Below are 17,067 nucleotides of genomic sequence, written 5' to 3' on the forward strand. Positions count from 1 at the left end.
GAAAATAAGCAGTTGTGTTAGTCCAGGTAGAGTAGAGAAACAAATCCAAGGCATCTCATATGCATATAAGAAAGAGCTTTATATAAAGAGTGATTGTACATTAAGAAGACATCCTAGTCAAGTCCAGATCAAGTGCATAAGTTCAATATTAGTTCATATGTCTGATACCAGTCTATAAATTCCTCTTCAAACTCACACAACACATGCAATGATGCAGGAAGATCACAGGCCAGTGGGTGGAAAGTCTCGTGGATCTCGTGGTAGTGGAAGCACCTCAGCGCTGCTGTGGGTCTCCACATGGTTCCTCTGGCTTCATCAGCGTAGCTCCATGTGGCTTGTCAGGAGGCAGATGAAGCAGAGAGTGTGTGTCCCTCCTCCAGAATCCTCAGGAAAAGGCCATGCCCACACAGAGACTTCATTGGCTATGAGCTGATTGACAGGCCAGATTCCACCTCTTCGCAAGTTGACAGGAGATTAAGTAACTGCCACCCCACCCATCTCATTCAGCCCATCTGCCCCTCATGAACACTCTGAGACTGAACCACTGTAGAATTTTGTAAGCGGTGGCATCTGGCATGTCCTCCATAGTTTTAGATAGAATTATTTTACTTCTTTATTTTTAATCCATCTGTTTCAGAATGGATCTTTTCTTTTGTTGATAGATGAGAGTTTAGCTAGCTCTCTTCCCATTTCACTCACCTCACTCCTCACAGGTCGATGAGTCCATTGAAAATACCATTGCTTGCGTCAGGTACATCTTAGTGTTCAAAGTTACATCTCTGCTCTCTAAACTTTAAAGAGGGTTGGTGAGCAGATGACCCCAATGCAGTGCGTCACCTGAGGTCTTGGCTGCTGCCTCCATGAGTGTTGTTGTGGATCCAGGCAAAATGAAGTCCCCGGGAACTGCCATCTTTTTCTCTGTTTATCATGATGTTGAGTATTAGTCTGGTTGTGAGGGTGTTTTCTTTGCTGTACACTGAGTTGCAGTCCATCTGGAAGGTTGCGGTCTCTGATTGTCATTGGCAAGTGCAAATGACGAGGGCTTCCTTCTTGATGGGTCAGTGTGCACCGCCGTTTGTTTGACTGTCCCGGTTGCTTGCTTTGCAGCGCACAGACTGCCGAGCTGTCGTCAGCACTGTGGACGGGAGTTCCTTGGACAGCAGTGGCTTCTCCCTGCACGTCGGCTTGTGCGATGCCTACCTCCCAAGAATGTGGGTTGAAAAACATCCAGAGAAAAACAGTGAGGTATATACTGCCACTTATTTAGAAATAGTAGACACTTTGGAAAAATATATTTCAGAACTGGTTACTTAAATTTGCAAACTCTGTTATTGTCTCCCAATTACATGTCCCCATCATTTGGAACCATTGTGTGGGTAAGTTTTTAGATGGAAACTCTGTGGTCTCTTGACACATCGAGGAGGACACATAGAAACCAGTCAGAGCCATCTGGGTTATAGGAAGCACCAGTAATGAGCTTTTTCTCCCTCCTTTCAGGCTTGCATGCTTGTCTTCCAGCCAGATTTTCATACCAGCCTCCCTGAGACAGCTGAGAAGAGTGAACTCATTCTCTGTCTTGATTGCTCCAATTCTATGGAGGGTGAGGCTTTCTGGCAAGCCAAGCAAATTGCCTTATATGCACTGTCTCTGGTGGATAAGAAACAGAAAATAAATATTGTCAAGTTTGGCACAGGTAAGTGTTCTGTGACTGTAAGCCAGAGTGAGCTTCCTCTTCAATGTCAACACCCTCTTGTGTAAAGTCGACTCACTGAATACCAAGAAAACCAAATTCATTGTCATCCAGTCAATTCTGACTTAGAGCGACCCAACAGGACCAAATAGAGTTGCCTCTGTGTTCCTGAGGATGCACATTTTTAGGGGAGCAGAAAGCCCCATCCTTCTCCCGAGGAATGCCTGATGGGGTCAAGCTTCTGGCCTTGTGGTAGCACTCTGCCACCCGGGCTCCTTTGAGTCAATAAATCCAAACCGATGTGGCAAGAGGTAGAATAGGGTTTACGAAGAACCAGAATGCTGGAGCCAGATCACCTGGGTTCAAATCCCCAGCCTTAGCACTTACACATGGAGTCACGATGAGTTAGAATCCCCTCATGGACATCACCTGACGCGAGGACTTTATGTTGCTAATCAGTAAATGAGGTTGATACATCAGTCCTGCCTCATTAGGCTGCTGTGAGGATTTAGTCAGGCAAGGTGCTGAAAGCCGAGTATATTACATAGTACCAACTGCTGTCATCGGTTCCTATGCATAACAACCCGGTAGCACAGAGCAGAACCGCTCCCTGGGGTTTCCAAGGCTGTAAATCTTTACAGGAGCAGATGGCTTCGTATTTTTCCCGTAGGGCAGTTGACGGCCGATGGCCGACCGTGCACTTAGCAGTCTGTTTGCATAACCCGCTGGGCGGGCAGAGCTCAATATTCCATAGTCGTATGTCCACCTACCGACGGAGCCAACAGCAGGGGCCATGATCCGTCCAGGACGAGGGTCCTTAGAAGAAGATGAAGAGGCTATTTGAAGCCCGCACGGCCATCGAGTCGGATGCATGGTCAAGAAACATCACATGAACACTGCGAAGAAAAGCAGCTCCCCATCCTCCAGGTTGCGCCTCTGGATCTTCTCCGCCCCCAGAAAGCGCCTGTTTAGTAGCGACGACAGAAGGGGTGTCGTGTGGAATAAGCGTGTACAGCACCTTAGGTTCTGTGCCATCCCACAGACGCCATGGCCCGCTTTACAGCTGAGCGGGGCTCGGCGAGCTGCAGGGGGTAATGGCTAAGCGGGCAGTGTCGGGCGCATGCGTGGAGCGTGCGCGCATCTTTCCTAGCAGTTGGGCTGCTTGGACTGCCAGGAACCCCTGCACCGTTACATCCATGACACATGACAGAACGGAAGAGTACGCCTTGGACACATAACGCTGAGTAGTCAAGGGCTAGAACTTAAAGGGCTGTGTGAAATGATTAAGCTCCCCCCACCCCCCTTCAATGTAAGGAAGGGACACAAATGTACAGTCTAGTCTTTAGGGCAGCATTGATGGTATGAAATAGGGTGACTATTGGGAGTCCATAAAATGGGTATTAGCTGATAAGCACCTCATGCCTTTATTCTTATGCAGGTTACAAGGAATTGTTTCCGTACCCTCAGTACCTCACAAGCAATGATGCACCCACAGACTTCATTATGGTGAGTATAAGAACTTCCCTTGGTCACCTGCGTGTTTTTCTGAGGGCAGAAAACAAAGTTGTTAGGGAACATATAAAAATTACAGCGCCTAGAGAGGACAAGCGAAACCTCTGAGCCCACACTGCCTGGCTGTCACAACCTGAGTCAGTCACGCATCAGCTGTGACCCTGGGCAAGTTGCTTAACTTCTTAGCTGTAAAATGAAGATATAGCAAAAACATCTACTTGTGTTCTGTTGCACACAATGCTCTCCACTTTTTATGCTATGGAGCTTGCTCATTCATTGCAATGGCCGCACTGAATGCTTATGGTGGTAAGATTTATTAAGGAAATTAATAGGTTACAATGTAGGTAAGAAATGCTCAGGGTGCAGTTGTTCAGTCAGGATTTGTCACTTAAAGTTCTCAAGGGTAAGAAGTGCTCAAGGGCATGTCACTCCACACATTACAAGCCTCCACCCAAAGGCACTCCACCCCAGTAGGCAATCAGCTTACTGAAGGCTCTCAGCTCCTCTTCCCAACTCCAATTAAGTCAGCAAGCCCAACTCCAATTAAGTGCCAAGCGGCACCCCACTCCACAAGCCAGCCTCCTGCTTCAAAGCACTCAGCTTTGCTTCCTCTGTGGCTCCTGGTTCTGCTCCTGCTCCTCTGACATCACAACTGTCTTCCGGACCAGGAGGTTCACTGCAAGGGGATCTCAGGGTCCACTTCTGACTCTTGCCAGTAATGAGATTCCCTTCATGCTTCTCAGAGGGCTCATTTTAGACCTAGCAGGAGGCAATCCAGTAAATCTTAACAATTCTTCACGGGTGAATCCTCTCAGAAAAGCCCCAGTTCTTCAGTTTTTTATATGTCATCAAGCTTTCAGTCCACTGATACAAGTGATATGTAGTCATTAAATAAATATTGGATATTAAAAGTAGAAAGAAAGAGAGGCAAAAAAATAACAAAAAACACCCATAGGTTGATTTACCCTTACCCTTCCAGAAAAGAATCACCTGATTTCTTTGTTCTGAGACGATGCAAAGAGCCAAATAGGAACATCCAAACATCACCACCACTAAAGGCCATTTTGATATGACGTTTCTTCCCATAAATGAAGCACATGTAACAGTTCTTAGAAAACTGTAAACAGGAGGGGGAAAATATAACTTGATACAAAATGATAAATGGTATCGTTACGGTGGAACCAGAAAGCAAAGGAAAAGGATGTCAGGATAGTTGTTCCATAACTGTATTAAGTAGAAAAAAAGATCCTTCCAGTGATGGTGGACTCTAGGAGGCAGGGCTCACTGGCATCGAGTCGAGGCTGGTTCGTAGTGATCCTCCCCATCCCTGTGGTTCCCCGGCTGTGACCATTTACTGGAGTAAAAAGCCCAGGCTTTCTCCCACTGAGCTGCAGTTGGTCTCCAACTGCTGACCTCGTGGTAAGCCGCCCAACACATCACCAGTAGACCACCAGGGCTCCCTGTTCTTCAGGAAATGATAGTTAAGGGTGAAGATTCCCAATGACAAGTAAACCACGTCTCGCTTCATTTTTTCCAGGCTGCCACTCCCACCATGGGTAATACAGATTTCTGGAAAACTCTCCGATATTTAAATTTGCTGTACCCTTCTCAAGGACGACGGAACATCCTCCTGATATCTGACGGGCACATTCAGCATGAGAGCCTTACGTTCCAGCTGCTGAAAAGACATGTCCAGCACACCAGGTTGTTCGCCTGTGGCACTGGGTGAGTGCCCTGGGGAAAGGCTTTCTGGTTGGTTTACAAGGGATTCAGGCAAGTTTTGAAGTGGATACTAGTACCTAAAAGCTGGGGGGCCACAGAGGTGGCATGAAGAAAGCCTCTGAGCCCAGACTGCCTCTGTAATCCAAGTTCTATCAAGCCTCCCAGCCCAAATGAGATGTATAAGATTAAGTTACACTTCCTATAGGGGGACTGTTCTACTTTTCAGAGAGGTTCTATCGTCCGTTACGAGTGGCCACACAGAACTCAGACAACACTCACGGCTGTGTGGCTTATTCAGGAAGTCGACAGCTTCCTTAATAATCTAGAAGAGAAACACTTGGGATACAGTTGTTCAGTCAAGACTCTTGTCAAAGCTCTGCTCATAAATGCCCAGCGGTGTGCCACTCCCCTGGAAGCCTCAGCCTGAAGGCACCAGCTCCAGCTCTGTGGGTCAGCACACCCAGCTCCCCACATTAAGTGCCCAGAGGCCCACTCCACAAGCCAGCCTCCTGCCCCAGAGCACTGAGCTTTACTTGCTCTGGACTGTGGCACCCGCTGTGTCAGGCTCTGGGTCCTGGTTCTGCTGGGGCTGCTCCTCTGCCACGCCTATGTCAGAATTATCTTCTGGATCAAAGAGGTTCCATGCAAGGAGGACCTTAAGGTCCTGAAAGACGCATTCCCCTCCTGGCTCTTCCCTCTTGCTGGTAGTGCAATCCCTCCTTCTGCTTCTGAGAGGGCTCGCTTTGTACCCAGCAGGACAGCCATCACCCACAGCGGAATAATGTAATCCAGTCAACATCTTCCCATCTGCCCCAGACCCAGCAGGAAAGCTGGCTAAGCTTTACAGAGACTAGAGTTAGAAGAGCCTCCCTCAGTCACTCACTGCCCTGCAAGGAGGGGCTTCCAGAAGTTCAGGGGAAAGTCCCTTGATCGGAGTTCAATTTTCCCTCCAAGTATTTGAACGTCCCTCGTAGGCTGCTCGTCACTTGGACATTAGAGAGTTTCTCCGCTAGAGCCCGAGTTACTTATTGTATTACTTGTGCTGCAAATCCAGCTAGAATCTGTAGTCACGGGATGCTAGGTGATTAGCTAGCCCCTGTGAACCTGGGGCTTGTCCCTGCCACAGAGATAGGTCCTCTCCTCTCCCCTGGAAGTGCCCAGCCTGAATGCCAATAAATCTTCCTAGTGTGGCAATACTAGCTGCTCCCCCCACCTCACCCTCCTCCAGATGCCACACTGCCACAGAGTGGAGAAGCCCAGGCTGTGCCAGTAGGCATGGCTCAGATGCCCTGGCTCAGAGGGCAACAGATGGGTTTGTTTGGTTTTTTTTTCTGTCTTATTTGCTGAGAGTTTATCACAAGTTAGGCTGGGCTAGCCACTGGGGTGCAACATCACAGAACAATCTAAGTTCTAAAAGATGTGACCCAGAGTGAGTGAGGCTGAGTGGGGCTGGAGTCTGTTCAGACTTCAGTCAGGAAGTCTCCTCTGAAGAGGTGGTACTGTGTTGGTTATGACTCAGCCTCAGGGAAGTGCCAGCCTCATGATTTTACCCATTGTTACGCTTTTTACTAAATGCCTCTGCCTTGAAAACAACCAATGCAAACGAACATCAAGACCATGCAGAGGAACTGCATCTTCAGGATGTTCTGATGGGCATGATTACCTGTTCATTCTGAGGACAAAAGGCCAAAATCTGCTTTTAGCAGTGGCTTAAAAAATGTTTAAAATAAAACATTATTTTAAATGTTTACATTTAAAATTTACATTTAAAATGTAAAATACATTTACATTTAAGCAATGTTTCTGAAAATTAATAGATCACTTCTTGATTTCTGGAAAAAGCCTTGTAAAAAGGCATTCTTGATTACCAAGTGAAATTAATAGGATCCTTGCCGTGTAAATGTAGAAGGTTTTCCAGTGCTTGCCAAGAGTACTCTCTCCAACTCTAAGATGTAGACTCGTTGGCCAGCCCTTGGCTTTGGGATCATGTTCGGGTAACTTAGACATTCATCAGAAGGCGTTTAATCTCCCTGTCAGTATGCTGACTGACATCTCTGAGAGTTTTTGTTTTGTTTTGTTTCTGAAATCATCTACTCCATTCTTTGGTAAATCAGAATCCAAAATTCCTACCTTTCCTTATTTCTCTGCCAAAGATAAACTAGTCTTCTTATACACGGGAGCTAAAATTACTCAAAGCTTCAAAGGTATCCTCTTGTCTGTTACCACTTTTCTGTTTCCAACCTCAAGCCCAGATGAGGAAACTCTGCTTCCTGTAATGCTTCTCTTACTTGGTTTTAAGTTTTGTCGCCTTGTGAACATGGACTCAAATGTTTTCTAAAATATCTTGAAAATTCAAACATGTGCAATGTGATTAGTTCCACAGCAAATCATCATATCTTAAGGACTTTGTCCCAGTGTGGCGCCGGAGTGTTTGAGTATTTTAACTCAAAATCCAAGCACAGTTGGAAAACCCAGGTATGATTTGGCAAACATCTTTTATTGTAATCTTCTGTTTTGAACAAGTGGGAATGTGATCTTCCAATACTAGTGACGGTAACTCTAGTGCTTTCATCAGCGGAATGAGGAGCCATAAAAAGGCTGAAGCTGCTGGGGGGGGGGGGGGTCCTGCCACCTGCCTCCATCAGGAACATAGTCAGCACTTACCTAACCCGGTCTCCAAGCCCATAATTTGACGTGTGCTTTAGAAAGCCCATGGGTCGATTTTTGAAAAGTAAAGTGTTATGCGTGTGTTGTTAGCGTGCATTTGTGTAACTGGAGTCTACTCCAGTCTTAGAGCTGTGTGGTATAATTAGGTGATGAATCATGTTAGGACATTTTGAAAATCTCACTTATGTGTTAGTACTATTATTTTTCATTAGCTCTATATAGTTTTGTTAAAGGAAAGTACCCAGTGGCGGGAAGAAGGAACATAAAATGAAGAGCAACCGTCCTCAAGTCTTGAGTGTGGAGTTTATTTTAAGCGCTGAAAGCACTGTGAGAACTGGGTCCTGGAAGACGGGCTGAGAAAGGACTCCTTGCTCTTCTGTCAACAGATAGAAGACCAGATGAGGAGATTGCGCTCTCCGGGTTGCCGCTCGGTCTCCGTCAAATGGCAGCAGCTAAGCAGGAACTCCCCGGAGCCCTGGCAGGCGCCTGCCCAGGTGCAGTCCTTGTTCCGCAACGACTGCCTCCTGGTCTACGGGTTTATCTCTCAGTGTACGCAGGTACGGAGCCACGCCCTTTGTTGGATGCTAAGGCAGGAGCTGCATTTTGCTATGAATGGTCTCTCCCTGTTTTCTTTTTCCATCCCCCTTTTAAATCATCAGGGGTCCTGGTGGCATAGTGGGTTCAACATTAGGTTGCTAACAGCAAAGTGGGCAGTTTGAAGCCACTAATCTTTACCAGCCTCAGAAACCCACAGCGGGTAGTTGGTTCGCCTCTGACTCGTAGGCGCACTACGCGTAGGAATCAACTCGATGGCAGTGAGTTGGTTTTGGTTTTCGGTTCCATATCATCAGATGCTGGTAAATTTTCCCCTCCTGAGAAAATAACTGGTGCTTATCTGGGACTGCTGGAGAGTCTTTAAATCTGCTTTCAAGGGGGAATCATGTTAGAGCAGCGGTTCCCAACCTGTGGGTGGCGGCCCCTTTGGGGGGGTCGAACTACCCTTTCATAGGGATCGATCACAGGGATCATTCTTAACAGTAGCAAAATTAGTTATGAAGTAGCAACAAAAATAATTTTGTGGTTGGGGGGTATTAAAGGTCATGGCCTGAGGAAGGTTGAGAACTACTATGTTAGAGGAATAGAGATTCTGTGGAGTGGGAAAAAGTAATAAGAAATTGGTTTGTTTTTCTCTCCAATTCAGGCAACTCTATGTGCATTGATTCAAGAGAAAGAATTCTGTACAATGGTGTCCACTACAGAGCTTCAGAAGACCACTGGAACTGTGAGTTTTAAAGCCTAAACTATGAACCCGTATTCCCAATGTGCCATTTTATATTTTAACACGTGAGGCTTCAGGTACTGACCTCTTTTGTTGTTGATCTGTGCTGAAATTTCAGCGTGCAGTAGGATTGCAGAAAGGAGGACAACTTATTCTAGTTAGTAATGCAGGGGGTTCTTGGCCAGGGGTTCTAGATCCACAGATGGGCTTCCATAGGTGTGAATAAGTAAAATTAAATGTGGGTTTTTTTATGAATGAAAAGTTTCCTGGGGACATCTCAAAAATGGCCATGATTCAATAAAAATTAAGTGCTACTGGTCTCTCTCCTTTTTAAAAATAATATTAAGCCTACCTTTTTAAATAAGACTAAACTATATCATATGTTGAGAATATATTTTTTCTTTTTAGGGATTAAAAGCAAATGAATTATCACTCAAATTTGCAGTGTTTGCAGAAGTACTGAATCCATTATAGATTGACTTTGAAAATTATTTATATATATATATATATGCAATACTAGCTAAAGTGCCCTGATAGCATTTGGACTGCCAATATGTCCTTGTAACCAAATAAACCATTCCAGAGCCAATGCTGGAATTTAACAAAACGAAATACATCTTCATTTTTGGCACTCAACAATGTTGTCTTATGACTTACCAGTGATTCATGTGCAGAACTTAAGCGAAGTGAGAACTTAAAGCTGCTTCATAGCTTTAAAAAAAGTAAATCTAACGGGGAGAGAAGGGGTCTTCTCATTAAATAACAATTTTAATAGTCACAATTCCTCAATGAACTGCGACCTTATCAAAACCACAAGACTTGGAATTACTGAAAACAGATACTGCCCTTGAGCAGAAGTTCACATTTCTTAGCTGTTTAAATAAGAGAAAGGGGAGGGGAGACCTCATGCTGCCATTTTTTTTTTTTTTTTTTTGTGGTTCTTGCTCTTCAGAGCCTGTAGATGTTGAACATGCTCGTGGTGAGCACACAGGGACCGAGCTCGCTCCATCTACATTAAAGAACGCCTGTAAACTTGAGAAACAAACTTGAACTCAAGTCATGATGAAAACAAACTTTTTAAAAGGCAAAACGGGTCAGACAACAGATCCGCGGTTGTGGGCAGGGTCTGAGGCAGGCTTGAGAGAGTGTTCTCCAATGAAGAAAGCTCTGCTTGAATGTGCTGTGTCTTTACCTTGGGTGTGGTGCGGCGGCATGCCTGTTTTTAAGGTCACCGAACTATGTGGGAAAGGGTGCGTTTGATATATATCGATTAGAACTCTATTCAAAGCATGGTATTCTCGATGAAGTCTGTCCTTGGCACCAACTGGACTCCTTTGCCTCTTCCACCTAGATGATTCACAAGCTGACCGCTCGAGCTCTCATTCGGGACTTTGAATACGGGGCGCTCCACGAAAACGAGACGCAGCACCAGGTGCGTTCTAGAAGTCCATGCTGGAAACCATCCTGCATCGTGCTCGGCTGTCTTCTCCCTGATTTCTCTTCACACTGGTCCGGTCGGGACAACTGGGTGGGAAAGACGAGTGTAGGAGGCCTCCTTCTTATTCCCGTCGTGTCTGTTTCTAGGGTGCCAGATTCTGGAAACACCTGTTGAGTGACTGACCTGGGGGGAGAAGCTAGGGGGTTCCTGAGAGTTTGGCCAAGGGAGGAGAGAGAACAGGTGACCACATCCCTGTCATAGGAGTGATCTTATTTCAGTGTCGCTACAAACCCACCTTCAAGCTGTTGGTGTTTCTCTGTAAAGAAACTGGGGTGCTCAGGGCATGGAAAAACTGCCTCCGGACATGCTGTAGAACCAAAGGCCACCTGACCCCTCCTCGCTGTGCGAATGGCCTGAGTCACGGGTCCCCTCGGCCACCTACGCTAATTACTCAGTGTCTCTCAGGGGTTGGGGATTTCACACATGGCTGGGAACATGGGTGCTCGGTGCCACCCCTGAAGGGAAGTGCAAGGGTGCCCCTCAGAGGCCTGGGTGCCCTCCAAGCAGGTCCTCCACGTTGAGGAAGCAACCTCTTGCTTTTCCTACAACGCCTTCTCGGCCCTCTGACCTTTGTGCTGCTGAGTTTTTTTAAGGACCAGCCCTGCCGCCAAGACCATAGAAGGCACCCAACTTCTCCAAACCTTGGTTTCTCATCTTTAAAATGGAAACCAGAACATCCACCTTACCGGTTATCTACAAAAACAAACAATAAAAAAACAACATCAAAATTGTAAAATGCTCCAGAAATAGTTTTTCCATGACATAACTACTAGTTAAGATGCCTTGGTGGCACTATCGGGTAGACATTGGACTGCCAACCACAGAGTTGGTGGTTCAAACTCACCGGCTGTACCATAGGAGAAAGATGAGGTTATCTAGCCCCTAAAAAATTCACAGTCTGGGAACCCCCGGAGGACTCTCTGAGTATGTAGAATATAGGATCTCTGAGTCAGAATTGACTCTTGGCAGTGAGGTTAACTACAAACTGATCCTATTTTGAAGTCACTTAGTTAATATTTAGATGAGACTTTGAACTAGGATTTAGTTTGAAATACTAGTTATAAAATTATTTCTCTGTCAAAGAAAAGGCAACTTTTTCGATTCACTTTGGCTTTTATCATTTTGTATCACCTTCTTTGAAAAGTTACTTTCTTGATTGTTTCCCAAAGCCCCCAAATCAACTCACTGCCATTGAGTCAATTCCAACTCATACAGACGCTATGAGACGGGATAGAACTGTTCCTGTGGGTTTCTGAGACTGTAACTCTGTACAGGAGTAGAAAGTCCTGTCTCTCCTGTGGAGCAGCTGGAGGTTTCAGACCTTGGGGCCAGCAGCCCAGCCCATCATCCGGGTTCTTTCCCCTCTCTTCAGTGGTCATACATAGCTCAATAGTTTCGATTTTTTTTAATACCTAATTGTATTCATCTCCTAGATGAAGAAACAAGCCTTGAAATCTCTGATTATCAAAATCAGTAAGGAAAACTCTCTCCTAACACAATTTACAAGCTTTGTGGCAGTTGAGAAAAGGGTAAGTATTGTTCATTTGAGGTTAAATCCTTTCCCCCCCCTCTTTCCATGTTACACAAGTGACTTTTGTTTTGATTGCTAGTCTGCTCTTCCTGGAATGGGATCCCAAACGTAGAATTTTCACATTGATGTGGTACAGCATGGTGGAGCAGACCAGGTTTAGTATCCAAAACAACAGGGCTTCCATCGGATTCAGCCTTACCTAGTAAAGCCTTAAAGCTTGGGTTCCACCGTTGCTCATTATTATTAGTGCTGTAATGGAAGAGTAACAGTGAAAAAGAACAGATTGATTTAGATAATATACAAAGCATGGTTACTATTTTACTAAATGTACTTCACAGACTTTTTAAAAAATCAAGTTCATATCAATATCCCTATTTAATTCCACGCGAGGGGCTAAGTTTCACTGGGATGAGAGACATGGTCAGTAGGCCTGTTTTTATAGTTGGGAAAATAAGAAGCGATTAGGCCCGGCTCAGCCTTGTTGGGCCTTGAAAACCTGGTTGCAGGTAGTTTTACGCATAATAGGAAGGTCAGTTCCCAAGGTAGGCTCCGTTTAAGGCGCAGTCCCAGCTCCAGGATTATTTTATACAGTAGATGCTTTTCATTCTCCCTGACACCACACTGAAAATCCCCGAAACTCTGCTTCTCTTTTCCTGTCATCTTATCTCAGTATTTCAAAGTTAACCAGGCGATGAGGGTCCTGGGCTCTGCGGGCAGCCTCCCTGGCTTTGTACGAGCTGCCTGTTTCAACCTGCAAGTACAGAATGCAATCCCTGCTCAGTGGGCAGATACTGTCCCTCATGACGAGCAGCGAATGGCTGATGTGAAGTCAAGCACTGCCCGACCTTGTCATATTTTATTGTAGTCCAACCCTACCTTCCCACATCTGTCCCAAGGGGTCGAGACATGACCAAGACTCCTAAGACAGAAGTCAAACTGGTTGGTGGCCCTTCCCATACCCACCAATGGTTTTGTTTGTTCTGGTCATCGTTTTTTTGTGTGTGTGTGTGTGTGTGTGTGTTTTTAGTTGGTTACTTAGATTTATGGGAGATGTTCCCAAAGGCCCAGATTTCTTCATTTTCTTGTGGGGGCGGGGGTAGAAATCCCATGATCTGACTGTACTGTATCCCCATTGTCACATGGCAGAGGTGAGGACAGCAGTTCACGTTCCAATCTCCAAGAACTCCGTTGAGCTACATCTGGCTTCTCCACTTTACTTAGTCATCTGAATGTTTAACACCTCTCTGACTTTTGGAAATTGTGGTTGAACTACCCCTGAAAGAGGCCCTTGGTACTCAAACCAGAAGTATCCTATTCCAACACAAGCCTGCCAGCCCAGTCCCATGACGTGACTGCTCCTCTTCCGCCTCTGGGATCCAGACTTCGCAGTGGGGCCAAAAGAGTAGCAGCCTGCTCACCCCACAGACGTCCCAGAGAAATCCACTGCTTTGTTGAGTAATGCCACTCTTTAGATTATAAGAATGTGTCTCTGACAAAGGAGGCCTCACTTTTCATCATGCAATCCAGCAGTGAAGAGCCAGGGCTGAGCTTGAATCATGGTTGCGTGCAAGCTCCCTAGCCTTAATGTTCCCAGCAATAAAATGGGGCTAATAGCCATACCCACTCCCCGAGGATCATTGAGCCAAGGCCACCTCACATTCATGAAGGGCCTTCTCACCATTAGGATTTATGATGATTTCTCTGAGTTCTATGTGTTGTCATGGTGAATGTTATTATTATTATCAAATACTTCCATGTGTATTTTTAATAGAGACTACTATTTTGTAATATTTTTGATGTTCTCTCTTTTTTTAATCCAAGATCCTACCCCCGGAAAAATAGAAAAAGCTTAGACTTCCCTTAGTCTCTGAGAGGCCATTTCTTCAGAACTGCCAGAGGAAAATCCACATAAAATGCTCAATGCAGTGCCCAACCCAGGAAGAATTCAAAAAGGGAGGTCACTCTACCCGATGTTGGTGACAGCTACATGCTCCAGCCTCACACACAATCAGGGTCCACACTAAACCATCACTGGTTTTAACACCTGTAGTGCTCATTTCATTGGGTGGTGGCTGTTTTGATTTAACCCATTTGTGGTTCTCTATAGGATGAGAATGAGTCACCTTTTTCCACTATGCCAAGTATTCTGGAACTTATCGCCAAAGAAGATGTGGACTTCCTGCCATACGTAGCTTGGCAGGAGGAGCAATCAGATGGCATGGAGACACAGGTAAGTGTTGAGTATCAAGTAACTGATTCTGTAGTTTTTATTTTCTTCATGGGGAGGGATCTACGCCTTGTGACTTAGATGTGCAGAAACTGTTGAAACCCTGATGGTGAACACTGTTTGAACATCAGGTAGACATTTTAGCTGAGAGCCAGGGGAGCTCTGACATCTAACGAGTGAACCAGTGTGGTTAGCTTCATTCATGCTAACAGAGTAGACTCTCCATTAGTGATAAAAGCCCCATCTACTAATCTAAATTCAGCACCACGGTTTCTGAAAGTCAAGTTTATTATATGCCATACTGTGGATCTCACTTTCAGAAATATAGTATAAATTGATAAATGGGACTTAAATAAAAAATGGAACGGCATACTTAAAAAACAAAGAAACACACTAAGACTATTAGAAAGAAACAAATGCAAATTGTGTTAATAAGACTCTTGAATAGCAGGTTAAGGAAGTCAAATTTACATACCACATGCACTGTTGTTTTTAAAATTAGACATGTGTTACAGCCTGTTACAAAACTGCATCATTTACGGGGAAGGAGGGGGGGGGGGAAGAGGACCTGATGCAAAGGGCTAAAGTAGAGAGCAAATGCTTTGAAAATGATGAGGGCAAAGAATGTACGGATGTGCTTTATACAATTGATGTATGTATATGTATGGATGGTGATAAGAGTTGTATGAGCCCCTAATAAAATGTTTAAAAAAAATAAACTACATCATTTAAATAAGAAGCTTTGGTGGCATAGTGGACTAGCTATTGACTTGCTAACCACAAGGTCAGCAGTTTAAACCCATCAGCCGCTCTGTGGGAGAAAGATGAGGCTGTCTACTCCTGTAAAAAACTTAGTCTTAGGAACCTGTGTTAGTCCGATTAGACAAGAGAACCAAATTCATGGACACTCATGTGTATAAGAGAGAGTTTTATATAAAAGGTAATTGTATATTAAGAAGGCATCCCAACCGAGTCCAGTCCAAGCCCGATATTAACCCATATATATATGTCTGATACCAATCCATAAAGTCCTCTTCAGGCTCACAAAACACATGCAATGACACAGAATGTAGGAGAAGCACAGGTCAGTGGGTAGAAAGTCTTTGAATCCAGTGGCATGTAAACATCTCAGCGCTGGCAGGGGTCTCTGCATGGCTTCTCCAAGTCCCAGGGCTGCTTCAGGGTAGGTCCATGTGGCTTCTCAGGGATGTCTTGCAGGAAGTGAGCAGAGAGAGAAGTATCTCCCATCTCCAAGGAAGAAATATCAAAGTTCCCAGAATTCTCAGGAGAAAGCCATGCCTACACAGAGGCCTCATTAGTTATATCTTGATTGGCAGGCCAGACTCCACCCCTTCACTCTTAATCCTCTCAAATTGACACCAGATTATATAACTATCACAGAACCCAAAGGGGCAGTTCTACTCTGTCCTAGGAGGTCACTATGCGTCAAAACTGATTGTTCATTAGGTTTGTTTTCTCTTTACAACATTAAAATATGCAGATCCAATAAGACAGAGTAAGTGGTTCAGCAATGTACCCCCATAAATATGAGTAGATAATGAAGACGGCATTGAAAATCAGTGAAAAGAAAACCATATCTACTCAGTTCGTGGTGTTGGAAAGAGTGGACAAGCACCTGGAAGAGAAAAAAGTTGGTTCCATTTCTTCTCCTCGCCAAGATACATTCAAACTGTATTAACAACCTGGGGGAAGTCATATGACAAAAGGTTCATTTTCCAAAGAAGGACAAGTTTCCTAAAATAAATATGAAAATGACTAACAGACCAATGAAAGGGACAAAGGGCAAGAATAGATAATTAATACAAATGTATGCCATTAAAAATATTATATTTAAAAAGTTCTCTTCATTCATAAAGAAATGAATATTAATGCAACAAATATAGTTTCACCTATTTTGTTAAGCGCTGTTCTCAGGACTCAGTTATGACTCATAGTCACTCCATGTACTACAGATGAAACCTGACCTGGTCCTCTAGCATATTTATAATGGTTGCTATGTTTGAAACCATTGTTGAGCCAACACAATTCATCTTGTTTAGCGTCTTCTTTTCCACTGACCCTCGACTTTGTCGAGCACAATGTTCTTCTGCAGGGTCTGGTTCCTCCTGGTAACATCTCCAAAGTAGGTGAAGCCAAGTCTCCTTGTCCTCAATTCTAAGGAGAATTCTAGCTGTACTTCTTTGAAGATTTGTTTGTTCTTCTGGCAATTCAATGTAGGCTCCACATTTTCCACCAGAGCCATATTCAAATGTATCCATTCTTTCCCCATTTTTATTGTTCACTGTTCAGCTTCCACATGCATATGAAGTGACTGAAAATACCATGGTTTGAGTTAAGTGCACCTTAGTTTTTTTGTTTTTTTTTCTTGTATTTTTTTGTAAATCATTTTCTTGGGGGCTCATACAACTCTTATCACAATCCATACATATATCCATTATGTCAAGCACATTTGTACATTCGTTGCCCTCATCATTCTCAAAATATTTGCTCTCCACTTAAACCCTTGATATCAGCTCCTCATTTTTCCCCATCCCTCCCCACTCTCCCCTCCCTCATGAACCCTTGATAATTTATAAATTATTTTGTTATGTCTTACACTCTCCAGTGTCAACCTCCACCCACTTTTTTGTTGTCCATCCCCCAGGGAGGAGTTATATGTAGATCCCTGTAATCATTTCCCCCTTTCTACCCCACCCTCCCTCTACCCTCCCGGAATCACTAGTTTCACCACTGGTCCTGAAGGGATCATCTGTCCTGGATTTTCTGTGTTTCCGGTTCCTATCTGTACCAGTGTACATCCTCTGGTCTAGCCAGAACTGTAAGGTAGAATTGGGATCATGATAGTAGGGGGGAAGGGGAAGCATTTGGGAACTAGAGGAAAGTTGTATGTTTCATTGTTGCTATACTGCACGCTGACTGG

At 44.6% G+C, this 17,067-nt stretch overlaps 1 protein-coding gene across 3 annotated transcripts in view; it reads left to right on the forward strand.

Annotated features, from left to right (window-relative positions):
* PARP4 (poly(ADP-ribose) polymerase family member 4) overlaps window positions 1-17,067 on the forward strand; it is an 80,392-nt gene that overhangs the window by 44,299 nt on the left and 19,026 nt on the right. For all 3 annotated transcript variants that reach the window (XM_075562873.1, XM_075562875.1, XM_075562876.1), the window contains exons 21-30: window positions 1,108-1,245; window positions 1,498-1,693; window positions 3,129-3,196; window positions 4,740-4,927; window positions 7,300-7,399; window positions 7,978-8,148; window positions 8,793-8,873; window positions 10,222-10,302; window positions 11,802-11,897; window positions 14,007-14,129. In XM_075562873.1, the coding sequence (XP_075418988.1) occupies window positions 1,108-1,245; window positions 1,498-1,693; window positions 3,129-3,196; window positions 4,740-4,927; window positions 7,300-7,399; window positions 7,978-8,148; window positions 8,793-8,873; window positions 10,222-10,302; window positions 11,802-11,897; window positions 14,007-14,129 (1,242 nt within the window). The remainder of the gene's footprint in view (window positions 1-1,107; window positions 1,246-1,497; window positions 1,694-3,128; window positions 3,197-4,739; window positions 4,928-7,299; window positions 7,400-7,977; window positions 8,149-8,792; window positions 8,874-10,221; window positions 10,303-11,801; window positions 11,898-14,006; window positions 14,130-17,067) is intronic.

This window comes from Tenrec ecaudatus, chromosome 11 (genome assembly GCF_050624435.1).
Source record: "Tenrec ecaudatus isolate mTenEca1 chromosome 11, mTenEca1.hap1, whole genome shotgun sequence".
NCBI lineage: Eukaryota > Metazoa > Chordata > Mammalia > Afrosoricida > Tenrecidae > Tenrec > Tenrec ecaudatus.